Here is a 14228-nt window from a genome sequence, read left to right as displayed (position 1 = left end):
GGCATTATAAAATAAATAAATAAATGTTGGTGATTTAACGTGCGCTTCGCCTAAGCATCAGCACACTTCCAACAATATTCCGCCGCCATTAGGATATATCTGAATCATTTCCGATTCACCAAGTCCGCAACTGATGCGCAGGTACTCTCAGATTGTAATTACCCCAGCAGCTCCCAATTTTACACCTGGGTGGTCTGAAGCAATAAGTAATTAAGCTATCTTGCTCAAGGACGCAACACACTGGCCGTGGTGGGGATCGATTGAACCCACAACCGTTCGATTATGAAGCTCGCGCCCCTAACCGTTAGGCCACCGTGCTTTACCGTACATTATTTTCAAGGACTTAACAAGGGTATTAAAATTTATGTCTAGTCCACTTACTATTTGAATACGACCTATTATTACGATAGGCTCTACCATTTCTTTTCAAACAAAGATGCAATTCTTTAAAAAAAAAAAAAAAAAGAATGATGTCAATATTTTTCCCTCAATCGTGCCATATCTACAGGAATGATAAGACTGGTCTTTGTCTTCGTCTATCAAGCTCCACCCAAACATGATCCATCACGGTGATAATACTGTTTAACAACATTGCACTACCAGCAGTGTAAAATGACACTCGGTAGTCTCCAGTTACATCATAAGCATAACCTAAAAATGGGAAAATGAGAAAATATTCGGCGTTATTAAGGCAAAACGTCCGTTTTGGTCCTATAGCGCTATCGGTGCCCGAAGAGGTACCGATGTCACTTTTTATCGTACCCTGAACATTTATACAGTGCAATCGTTTTTTATTTAAATGGAAAACAATAACACTATGCAACAGATAATTATTATGCTTGATACAATTAATTACGTCTCCAGGAAGTGACGTTAAGATTCATCGGTACACAACCGGGCACCGATAGTTCTATAGGACCAAATTCAAAGAAATAAAGTATAGTGAATAAAAGCGATCTGATGAAAAATGCATCCAATAAAACAAAGACCGCTACGTGGCGTGGCGTAATGGTTAGAGTACTTACCTTTGTGCAAGAGGTCCAGGGTTCAATTTCCGGTGGTTAAGATAATTGACTAGGGTTCATCTAGAATTGGGTATATGAGTCATGATAGTACTCGGTTCTTCGGAGGGGGTGTTCCCAAATTGTACTGTCCAGTGTTCAGATAGGCTTTCCTGGGTTATCCTTGGTTGTTAATCCCGATGAATTCAAATCAAATCAAAATACGTTTTGCGATAACTAGGTGATTTGCTCAACCAGAAAACAGAAGTCTGATTTTGACATTTGTTTTAGAATAAACATAATTATTTTAAAAAACCTTGGGAGAATCTAAGAAAGACAAACTCTGACATTTACCCCTAACACTCATAAATACCACAAAATACCACGATGTGTGGCTACTGGTCGGTGATCGTGTGTATTGCATGTGGGGTGGTCTAAGGTTCGAATCCCAGGGGTGCCAAGTGACTTCTTTCTTCATCTTCTCTATTTTTTCGTTTCTTCTTTAACTTCCGATAGCAAAAAGCAGGGTTAGGTGTTAGGGTTATATTACATGAATTTTCCTAGATTGAAGCCTATGTTAACCCTAACACCCATAAATACCACAAAATACTACGATGAAAACCACAGCGCATGCGTGAGTCCCAGGGTCTGCGATGACGCAATCACCCTAAGTGCTATATGCTCACGGAATCGCTGCCCAGGGCAGCGTTACCGGTCAGTGATCGTGTGCTTGGCATGTGGGGGATCTAAGGTTCGAATCCCGCGGGTGCCAAGTGACTTCTTTCTTCATCTTTTCTCCTTTGTCGTTTCTTAGAAAAAAAGTAGTAGTTGGGTGTTAGGGTTAATATATACGACTGTGTGATTATTTAAGATCACATATTGCAAAGATTATTTCCCTTACACCACCGAAAAAGAACGATTTTCGTCAGTTTGAACATGTGAGATTAGAGAAATTGAATATGCTTTTCTACGAATTTAGGAAAATATATACTCTTCGATATCAATCAGAAGACAAGCATATGTTCGACAACCTCCTATGTGTCATTGGTCGGCCCAACGACGAGTTTGTACATGTACTACATTGAAATGTGTTAAAAGGGTAAAGGGCAAGGGGCAACCAGTTTGGCAGGTTAAAAGGGGGAATGCATGTTAGGGAAATGTTCAAGTATACATGCAAGTCCTGCTCGATACCATCGCATCACAGGGTTAGACAATTTATGGTTCTAAATTTGGCTTCCCCTAAATCTGGTATGTGAAAAGGGGAGCAATATTTTTGTCACGTCAAACGGGCAGCGGCAAACACTTTTGGCACGGCCAAAGAGGGGAACGCGTTTTTGGCACACCATTTTCAGAGTTTACCACCCCGGGTACACATAATCATGATAATAGCCCGTACTTACCCATAAGAGGTAGAGTAATTAATCCAGTACCGTCCATCAATAACGTTGCAATTCCAAACATCTTCTTAAAATAGTTAACTCCAACCACCTCTCTTAATAGCAAAGTGGCCAATACGTAATTGGTGGATTGGGTAAATCCAAGAACTGCGGCGAAAATTGCCAATACTACATAATTATGACTTAGCGAGAGACCCAAGTAAACAGGACAGACCTGCTATGCCTAAGAGTAAACTTTGCAAATGGAACGGCGACATGATCTTTTTGTCAACAATTGGGGCATATCCAAGACGTCCTATTATCCCACACATTGCAAAGATAGAAAGAAGAAAAGCAGCGTATGTTTTTGGTATTCCAAGATTTATGGCGTTTGAAACAAAGTACATCAGTGATGTATAGTACCCAAAACCGTACAGCATGGACGATACAATGCATATCATTACAAAACGAATGGATAAAACGTTCGTGTAGGATTTTACAAATGCTTTTGAATGCCTCCTCACATTCTTGGCTACAGATGTTCTCGGGTTCGAACTCCCAGAAGGCAAACTATTAAAATTGATGATTCCATTTTCAAAGTCGATATTTTTTTCATTTTCAGAACTTTCCTTTCTTGTTTTTAAGGTAATGTCTTTAACAACCGGCCGTATTCCTGCCATGCTAATCACTTCAGATAGGCTCATTCGATACAAAGAGGTAGACGCGCAGGTATTTCCCAGCATGCCTCCGCAAATCAACATAGCGCCTCGCCATGAATATTCATCACTTAAGTACCTTATCAAAGGAGCGAAGATGAATAATCCTACGCCGGCACCTGTTACTCCTATTCCGGTTGCTAGAGCGAGTTTCTTGTCGAAGTAGTAGCCTAGTACTACAATGCTGTTGGTGAATGCGAAACCAGTGCCCAGCCCTGAAGTGAAGAGCATAAAATAAAACGTTATGCGGCTTATCTGCTTGTCACTGATTTAAATATTTGAAGTTATTACCCCGTAATTTCCCTCATTATATGTTTAAGGTACATACCACAATAACAAAAAATAATGAAAGGAATATGTGCCTTCGCGGCTATCGATCGGACCACTCACCTTTGACATAGCATTAGGGATTGTTCATAAATACATTGGTGGAGGTTGGAAAATTTGGAACCTCGGACATCATGGATTCTTTTATCCCCCATTTTATGGTCGAAATTTTTTTGATCCCCTTCATGTCCTAAAAACCCAAAATATACCGTATATGTTATCAACTCATTAGCTAAAAATTACAGTTTGGCGTTATTACTTCTTGTAGTCATAGTGTTACACCCAAATTGTAAAGTACGCAAATTTTGTTGATTTGAAGCTTGAGAGTACACAATTGAATACTTAACATTCACAAAAATTTGGAATGTGCATGCCTTGTCGTACATTTTACTCTCAAATGTTTGTTGATCCCACTCGGACTGAATTTGTTTGATCCCCCCCCCCCCACCCCCACCCCCCTTTTTAGGACCCTAAATTTATTTTTTTGATTCCCCATATTTTCCCACCTCACCAAAGTATTTATGAACACTCCCATACTTTGTCACAAATACAAATATAGCCTATGTATTAATACGTACCCATAACGGCCATGATGATATAAAGATGAATAATGCTTGTGATCCAAATGGAACAAGTGAGAGAAATAGACGCAAATAATCCACCGAAAAATGCTTGCCATCGACAGCATACGTATGGACTAATTACACTGGATACCAGGCCTGTAATTAAACAATGTAATACATATCATTATAATACACGCATTGCAGGCGCTGGAATGAAATGGCAATTTTCTCCGTTTTACCCCATTAGTTTGGCTTGAAATTAAAAGGTCACAATGTGATCAGTGAAAACTCACGTTTAAATAGCGGGAATTATATTCTCTATGGAAATCACATGTTATGGCTTTAATACACCCTCAAAACACTGATTAAAATGGTTTAGTTAAAGCATCTGACCTAAAATTGGTAATATTTTGACCAATTTAGTTACTTAGTATAATTAAATCTACTTTGCTTTTTAGACCAACACCAGTAATAATTATCGTGGTGTCCAACTTGTAGCAATGTTTAGGGGTGGTGAAATAATTATGTGCACCCGGGTGGTTTATAGGGGGGCAAAGATTTTTTAGCAGGCCAAAAGGGGGTAAAGCACTCATATGGAAAGGCTTCTATACAAAAACGATTCTCTTATAAACCATGATGCGCACAAGCAGAGAACAACAAACGGTCAATGTCTACAGTCTTTGATTACACTACATGATTGAGTGCAATGTAAGAGCTGTGGAGCTTCTAGCTGAAAATGGGCCTCTTTGATTGGTTTTTGTCGAACTCTCAAGTGTTCCCTTCATCCAATCAAAAACAATTTGATATCAAACGAAAGCTAACACTTCCCCTAAAAACACTTTCAGTCACTAGGTCAACAGATAACGCAATTCAATGTTATAGCAAGGCGAATGTTGAAAATCTGTTGAAAATTACCTACCAAGCAAATTTTTGACCAAAATGTAGGTTTTAAAAGTCAAAACCTCAAGTGTTACTTACAATATTTTTCAAATTTTATGTCATGAAATGAAAAAGCACAGTTATATTGTCCATATACTAGAGTCACTAGAATGAGCAATGGTCAATTCTCTTTAAATTGTAAATCTTGTGCAAAGGGTTACTATATTCGCCTGTTTTGTCATACGGTAGTAAATTTAATGAGTTTTATAAAGAGCGCTTACAAATTTATATGTTTGGCAGGCCAAAGAGGGGAATATTTATGTCAGGCAAGCGATTTTGTTTTTGGCACGGATATTTGGGCACCATTTTGATATCATGGTGTTAAAACATGTTAAGGAAACATTATAAATGATTTCATTTGAACAAAACCAAAATGTAACTCACTATTGATGGTTTCGCCTATCATGGTCGGTAGGCATCATCAGCATGATGGTTGTAGATCCTTACTTCCGGTTGGACGTAGCCCGGCCGACGAGGGTGTTTTATCAGCCAGGAGAGGATCATACACGTGACTAAGGAAGTGGGGCCCCTCGTCTCTGTTCATGACGTTCGGGCCTCTTCTCCTGATCCAAATGGATTCTTTGATTCTTCTTGTATTTGCATCTCACTCTTTGCACAAAAGCATTGTCCCAGTTGATGACATGGTTTTGCGGAACCGCATGGTCCGCAATGGCGGACTTAGACTTTTCACTCCCTGATTGCTTGCGAGATTGTCGAGTACGGTTGGTCGGCCGAGATACGTTCAACCGGAAGTAAGGATCTACAACCATCATTCTGATGATGCCTACCGATCATGATAGGCGAAGTCGTCAATAGTGAGTTACATTTTGGTTTTGTTCAAATGAAATCATTTATAATGTTTACCAACAAACCTGATGAATCTATTTAAGGGAACTGGAATGAGCGTTTTGAGCGTTTCGACAGCATTTTTTTGTGGGACATGAAAGCACATCAGACCTATCGAATTGCATTCTGAATACGAAGAATGTCTTTCTGATATCAAATAATTTTCATTTTATGAAATTCACGATATAATACAAATTTTATGACAAATTATTAAAATTTGATATTTTTCACATTTTGGAGATATAACAGTCCTCGAAGTAAATTTTATAAATTTAATGATATAGTCTTAAAGTAGCTGGGAGGAAAAGCCGACGATCAATTGAAAATGTTGACCTTTCATATTGAAGATATGGATTTTTTTCCCAAAAAGACCTAATTTTTTTTTATAAAGTTTACTTCGAGTACTGTTAAATATCAAAAATATCAATTTTTAATGATTTGCCATAAAATGTGCATTACATTACGAATTTCAAAAAATGTAAATTATTTGATATCAGAAGGCCATTCTTCGTATTCAGAATGCAATTCGATATGTCTGATGTGTTCTAATATCCCACAATAAATACTGTCCAAACGTTCATACCCCTTCCCTTAAGGAAACGTTCAAATACGATGTTCTACTCGCTATGCTTTCATCATTTGTGATGCGATCAAGCAAAATCAGTCGGAACTCGGAAATATTGATTTTGAGATATAGCCAAACAAAGTAAATATTTCCTTTTGTTTCCTCTTGTTTTGGAAACTCTTTAAGGGGGTACTACACCCCTGTGGTAAATTTGTGACTATTTTTGCATTTTTCACAAAAAATTATAACACACTGGTAACAAAAGTTATGTATATTATTGGGGCAAGGAATCCAATTACTGCACTGACATTTCAGTGACTCAAGACAAGCGGTTCAGTATATATGATAGGAAATGAGGTACATTCTAGCGGTACCTCTTTTCTTATCATAAATAACGAACCGCTTGTCTTGGGTCATTGAAATTCCAGTGTAGTAATTGAATTCCTTGCCCCTATAATATACATAACCTTTGTTACCACTGTGTTTTTAGTTTTTGAGAAAAATGCAAAAATATACACAAATTTATCGAGGGGTGTAGTACCCCCTTAATTGCTCATATCTTTGGAACTAGGTGTTCAATTTTGATGGGGTTTTCTGCAATATCCCGCTTTGTTAATGCTTTTTACTATCCTATAAGAAACTGAAAATTTATTATTGCCGAGTTCCGACTGATTTTGCTTGATCGCATCACATTTTTTTAAATTCATATTGCTATGTTGTCATTCCTTTATTTTTTTTTCTTTACCTGAAATGCCATATCCACCTATGGAAACAGCACTACTCCAGCCAACTGCCTGAGCACTGGCTTCAAAATCTTCCTGCCAATCTACGTAGAACACTCCAGTACATCGTAGGAACCCAAAACTCAGCGAACTTGTTATAAATACACCAAAGAGGACGACCCAACTCCATCCGCTGTCCTTGCAGGATTCCATGACATCTTTTCTCTCCTTAAAATGAAAACAGGAATGTGAGAGCAAATTTACACAAACTGACACGACGTTTAACTCCCGGTCAAACCTGTTCCTAACTTTTCTCTTAATACCAAACTATTCTGGACCTGGGTTCATGGATCCATTCACAATAATAGAGAGTTTGTGAAATGAATTTTGAAAATTTACTTTAACTTCTACGGCAACTTCATATTATGTCGATTGAATTTCGTTTTCGTCTTTTCGTGTTTTTAAGCTCGGAACATGCGTAACAATGGGCGGTCAAACGAAGGGCATGTGTAAGCGACTGCATCCCTTCAAACTTTCTCCCTTTTGTTTGGTCAAGTGGGTTATTGATCACATCTCAAGATTATTGACAAAAATGGGCAAGAAAGGTCTCAAAACGTAAAATATCACGGCTGCCAGCATCCAACAGGGGAGGGTCAAGTATGAGGACAAGATGTTCCAGTGGGGCTGTCCCTCCACCTTGGCTACCGCCACTACACCTCCCTGGTCCCTTCCAATGCCCTTACTCTCCTCCTCCCTACCCCTTTCTTAACAGACACAACCTGTGACCTATAACGCTATTTTTCGCTTTTGCATCACGATTTCTGAACCAATTTTTATTTTTCTTGTCTGGATAACGGCACTAAAAACAATAAGTTTATTCAAAAAAATTGTCCTGTACCAGCCCACCTTGCCGTGAATGCCGCTCGAAAACTGCATGATAAAAGGCATGTCATTTTCGCGATTTTGGATAAAATTGATGTGTGAGCCCGGAGTTTGGACGGTACCATGGGGGGGGGGGGGGGGCAAAGCTTCACTTTTACTATAAGTAGTAGGGTGGTCACATGAAAATTTCAAACCCACCCCTGGAATTACCTTTTCTGTCAGAATTATTCCTGCTGCAAAATGATTTAAAAAACCCTTTGAATCAACTCAATCGGACAATTCGTTGCGAAGATACAGCATTTTATAGATTCACAAAACTGGCCATTTGTACCCCATTTTTAGGAAAATCCTGATTTTGTCATAAATTTGCATATTCACGGAGCGATACTTGTGGGAATAAAACCAAAGAAGGCACGAGACGTATAGTTTTTGTTTATTTAATGTTCATTTATGCAAATATTAAAAATCCAGAGTCATAATTGCTATATTTGCTTCTTTACAACATTTTTAAAATAGCTGAAATCACAAAAATAACTCTTTTGCCAGGACTTTTAAGGTAAATATATGTGATTTTCACCCGTTGAGGGCGCTATTTGTGCCAATTATGACCTTCAAAGGCCTGTATTTCCTAAACTACACAACCAAATTGTCTGATTTTTGCACAGGATTTTGCTCTGATGGTCTAGATTGTAAAACTGAATATAGCATAATTGTACATCTTTGGGAAAATAGTTTTATTTGATGACAAAAAATTATTTTGTGCGTAACTTTTTTATGCGTGACCGTACAAAAATGCTATATTGACCTTCATTACGAGCAGAATATTTTCTATCTAATTAGGTAGCCGGGTTTGCACAGAAGTTACTAGGAGACAAATTATATGGAATTCAAGATGCCCAAAAGTTTTCCAACTGCTGCAGAATCTGTTACAATTTCCACCATACATTTGTGTATGTAGCAGGTAGCTAACGAGGTAGAATTCCACGATCTGAGAGTAAAGAGGAGAGCACACAAATAGGCCAAATCATTGATTTGAGAGTCTCTCAGATGCGCTAAAACATCGATCTGAGAGTCTCTCAAATCAGCTAAATCATCGATTTGAGAGTCTCTCAAATCGGCTAAATCATCGATATGAGAGTATTGCAGATTCAATGGGTTATTGATTTTAGAGGAGGAAGTGCACGAACGGATCGTTGCTCCCGGATATGGCCCACATCAATGGTCTGTATTAAATAAAGCATATCGCGACTCGCGAGTAAACATTAAATTTCAAAATAATTAGGTGCAAAGTTTTCATGGTTTTCAGAGCATTTTTCAGTTCAACTTTAAGATACTTTAATTTGAATTTTTGTTCAATAAGACTTCTGTTGTAGTCGTTTAAAATTTCGCACGTGTGATTTGACCAAGCTTTCTTTGGTGTTTACGATATCGGCCTATCATAAAAATGAATACTGGTATCATTGCCGGCGTGTATTTATTAGAAAATAATGATATTATTAGGGAGAGGCTTATAGTACTATATAGGCCTAATACCGGTAGGCATTAAGAAAATTTATTGCATCTAATTTCAAACATTGAATGTTGGAAGCATTGTATAAGCATATACACATGCAAAAATAACATACAAAACAAAACGATCATTTTTATCATAATTATTTTTTTTCATAGACTTCCGTTGCAGTCGTTTTGGAATTCGCATGTGGTTTTTCGGTCTTTTGTCATTCCACCCTTGATGAAATATTTGATTTCCGAATTTGAGAAATTTAAGAAAGGAGTTTATACAAACAAAATAATGCATTGTTAACCAGAATTGAGGCGTCAGATCGTGCCTATGTCCTTAATACCGAGTTGCCTAATTTGTTCATAGACTTCCGTTGCAGTCGTTTTGGAATTCGCATGTAGATTTTCGGACTTTCACTCTTTCAAGTTTCATTCTTCTGCATAATATAACTCTAAATATTTGATTTCTGAATTTGAGAAGTATGTACAAACAAAATAGTGCATTGTTAACACTGAAGCGTCATCAGATCGCGCCTCTGTCCTTTGCAGACCGAAGTTGGTATGCTGGCGGGTATGCTGGTCACTTTTGAGAAAACAAAATGACATGATGGACGAGCAAACAATCTTTGTCAAATGAGCTAGATATTTGTTCTCTTTGCACTTAAATAGACACAAGAAATAGATCGGATCTCTTTCTTTGTTCTGTATTTCTTTTTCAGAATGTCATTGTAATGACAAATTGATAATTTTAGCCCATTATTGTACCACAATAAATAGGCTTACATGCGCACCCCTAAAACCCCCTGTTTTTGTTTTGTTTTTGTTTTTTGTATGTAGGCCTATGTTTTTTGTTTTTGGCCCGTTTACCCCACCGTATGAGACCTCATATTTTACTAGTGCCTTCCCAAGATTCCCCAGCACCATATTTTTCTTGTTCTCCTCCAAAAAGGCAATTAATGCTCTAATATTATGAGATTCATGCAATCCCCGACCCCATAATGCCTTGTCATTCCTCCCAAAAATGCATATTTTTGCACCCAATACCCTACTGTTACAACCCTATACTGAACCCATTTTAGGATCTTGACCATCTTTAACGGTCATAGGGTGAGCTGAAACAATTGACTCTGATCGACTCATAGTCATAATTCAGCTGAACATTGGAGTGGAAGAATCCTGGGATTCACTTCAATTTGAAATGGATATAGGAGTAGGCACTTCCGCACTAAGGGGCATTCGGTGAGAGCAAAATGTAAAAAATATGGGGTCATTGGGTGAGAGCATGGTTTTAAGCATTCGGTGAGAGCAAAATGTAAAAAATATCATCGGGGTCATTGGGTGAGAACATAGCCTTTTTTTTAAATGGAATCTTTGGGTGAGAACCGAAACAGCGCCACAGAAACCTCGAAATGAATCGAATTTCTAGTTCTAAATGGCTTCAAATGTCTTCATTTTTCAAAATAAGCAGCAAAATCAGTGATAAACCAAGTTGCTGTTCAAATTGAACTGGCAAGGGTCTTTGGGTGACAGATCAAATGGAAAAATAAGGGGTCTTCGGGTGAAAGAGCATCATCCGTCCATATCTAGGTAGGGGCCTATATCAAACACCCAGATTTGGAAGCATTAAGGGCTGGGGTATGAACGTTTGGACAGTATTTATTTGGGACATTAGAGCACATCAGACATATCGAATTGCATTCTGAATACGAAGAATGTCATTCTGATATCAAATAATTTTGATTTTTGAAATTCGCAATTTAATACACATTTTATGGCAAATCATTAAAATTGATATTTTTGATATTTAACAGTACTTGAAGTCAACTTTATAAATCTGATGATTTATACTTAAAGTGTATGTAGGTGGGATGAAAAGCCGACGATCAATTGAAATTTGTGACCTTTCGTATTGAAGATATGGATTTTTTTCCCAAAACACCAAAACAAATTAGGTCTTTTGGGGAAAAAAATCCATATCTTCAATATGAAAGGTCAAAATTTTCAATTGACCGTCGGCTTTTCCTCCTGCTACATACACTTTAAGAATATGTCATTAGATTTATATAATTTACTTCGAGGACTGTTATATATCAAAAATTTGAAAAATATCAAATTTTTATAATTTGTCATAAAATTTGTATTATATTGTGATTTTCAAAAATGAAAATTATTTGATATCAGAAAGACATGCTTCGTATTCAGAATGCAATTCGATAGGTCTGAGGTGCTCTCATGTCCCACAAAAAATAATGTCGAAACGCAATAAACGCTCATTTTAGATCCCTTAATAGTGGATCGGTTTTATGCCGTGTGCATGGTCAGGCTGTCGACACAAATAATAGCACCTATTTCTTAAATAAAGTAAGATGACTTTCTTTTTCAAATTAAAAAATATAATACATTTCTTTCTCTCTTTCAGTAACTTTCTTTTAATTTTATTCCACATTTTAACAAAACATTGCTTTGTCTTTTTAGCATGTTGTTGTCTATAAACACTATCCCTCAATATACTCAAACATGTTCAGCATTCAAACATGTCATCCGTCCATATCTAGGTATATCAAACATCATCCGTCCATATCTAGGTATATCAAACACCCAGATTTGGAAGCATTAATAGTGGATCGGTTTTATGCCGTGTGCATGGTCAGGCTGTCGACACAAATAATAGCACCTATTTCTTACATAAAGTAAGATGACTTTCTTTTTCAAATTAAAAAATATAATATATTTCTTTCTCTCTTTCAGTAACTTTCTTTTAATTTTATTCCACATTTTAACAAAACATTGCTTTGTCTTTTTAGCATGTTGTTGTCTATAAACACTATCCCTCAATATACTCAAACATGTTCAGCATTCAAATTCAAACATGTCATCCGTCCATATCTGGGTATATCAAACATCATCCGTCCATATCTAAGTATATCAAACACCCAGATTTGGAAGCATTAATAGTGGATCGGTTTTATGCCGTGTGCATGGTCAGGCTGTCGACAGAAATAATAGCACCTATTTCTTACATAAAGTAAGATGACTTTCTTTTTCAAATTAAAAAATATAATATATTTCTTTCTCTCTTTCAGTAACTTTCTTTTAATTTTATTTCACATTTTAACAAAACATTGCTTTGTCTTTTTAGCATGTTTTTGTCTATAAACACTATCCATAAAGAGCGTGGTGCACAAATCGCGCAGCAGTTGGCGCGCCAAGAAGCATTGGCACTGAAATATCTATTCTCATACCTCCAGTTTCCGAGGTCTATTTACTTTAAGTTCTATGTGGACAGACTATATTTCAGGCATTTTTTTCCACAAATTGGTTTAATTTTAAGCTTCATATAAATAACTCGTTATTTTTCCTATTCACGCACATAGGTCTTCCATATCTAGGTATATCAAATACCCAGATTTGGAAGCATAGAAATAAGTGGGTCGGTTTTTGCCGTGTGCTTAGTCAGGCTGTAGCCATTTCATAGATAATTATTAAACATCTTTGTAAAGGGGATAACTTTCTGCATCAAAATTAAAAATAAAATATATTTCTTTCTTATTTTGTTTTCTCTCTTTCAGTGACTTTCTTTCAATTTAATTCCACAAACCATTCCTTCAAGTTGTCTATTTTGCCTGCTTTTTGGATGTTTTTTGTATAATAGGCCGATATATTAAACAGTTTTGAACCGATTTTCTTTCCTTCATTTGTTTTTTCTTCCTTTCTTTTCATATAAAATCGGGCTAATTATCTGTTTGAAGGCAGAATGAATAGGAAAACCATGTTTGTTTCTTTCTTCATTCATTCGAAGGTCTGTAAACATTAAAGCGCTCCACAGACTCCGAGTATTGTACGTACAATATTGTATGTAACATATATGGCCCATTCTATGTCAACTCCAGGGATGTGCACCGCAGCACCTCTTCAATTTTTTTCTTTTTCTGTGTGGTGGTAGATATTGATGAGAAAGTAAAATCCTGAAAATTTGAGCTTCATACTCCATTTCGTTTTCCCGTGGCATCAATTTGAAATTTAGGGGGTCAGCGTAAAAATGTGTCGCAACGCGAAAGACGATGTTTGGAGGTCCATAAATGTATAAAGGAACCCTTTAAAACTGTGAAAAGTATGTATCCTGGGGTACTTTTTGGTGTAGAATTCAAATCTGCTATCAGAAAACTTGTAACTCCTTTACTTTAAAAGATATAGGGCCCTCAAAATGCAACTTCGTCCAACCAGGACCAACTTTTGGGAGAAGTCAGAACTCCAAAAGTAAAAATAATTTTAGCGTCAATTTTTTTTTGCCAGTCAGAGCCCTTTGGTAGGACATTACTCTTATCAATATTGAGCATATTAGAATACATTTAGCTGAGATATTACCCATGCAAAACCACTTTTTTTACATTTTGACCCCCCTGAAAACCAATGTCAGACAATTTGCCCCACCATCAACTTCAGGTATGTTGAAGATATGTTCTTGGACAACATTTCTGAGAGATATTAGCTTTAGTTCTTGATGGCTTCAACACATTAGCAAGAGTTTGCCTTCTCCATAGAGTTGTACATGAAATCATTATACATGCAAAAAAAATGTGTACAACTCTGACGCTAAAATTATTTTAAAGTTCTGACCCCCCCCAAGTTGGTCCTGGTTGGACGAAGTTGCATTTTGAGGGCCCTATACACCAATCCGAGAAGCGTTTACTGTATTTGGCCCTCTATTGACGGCAACACAGATGTACCAGAGCGGGAGATTTAATTCGTAATTCAATACTCATGATTGTGTATTGAATATCACTGTTGTGT

At 37.0% G+C, this 14228-nt stretch overlaps 1 protein-coding gene and 2 long non-coding RNA genes across 3 annotated transcripts in view; 1 reads left to right on the top strand and 2 right to left on the bottom strand.

The window, feature by feature from the left end:
- Positions 1-14228, top strand: part of LOC140167333 (uncharacterized) — a 525284-nt gene that overhangs the window by 264947 nt on the left and 246109 nt on the right. The window lies entirely within an intron of this gene.
- On the bottom strand, positions 463-2556 carry LOC140167332 (uncharacterized). Its single transcript, XR_011861038.1, has 2 exons — positions 2402-2556; positions 463-651 (listed from the first exon to the last, which is right to left on the bottom strand). It is a non-coding gene; the product is annotated as an uncharacterized lncRNA (long non-coding RNA).
- Positions 2575-7972, bottom strand: LOC140168741 (monocarboxylate transporter 12-like). Its single transcript, XM_072192150.1, has 3 exons — positions 7079-7972; positions 3999-4139; positions 2575-3308 (listed from the first exon to the last, which is right to left on the bottom strand). Exons 1-3 carry the CDS (start codon positions 7266-7268, stop codon positions 2575-2577), a joined length of 1065 nt encoding a protein of 354 aa, XP_072048251.1. The 5' UTR covers positions 7269-7972.

This window comes from Amphiura filiformis, chromosome 13, assembly GCF_039555335.1.
Source record: "Amphiura filiformis chromosome 13, Afil_fr2py, whole genome shotgun sequence".
In the NCBI taxonomy this organism is placed as follows: domain Eukaryota; kingdom Metazoa; phylum Echinodermata; class Ophiuroidea; order Amphilepidida; family Amphiuridae; genus Amphiura; species Amphiura filiformis.
The sequence above is the reverse complement of the archived record's forward strand: the minus strand, read 5'-3'. Positions and strand labels throughout refer to the sequence as shown.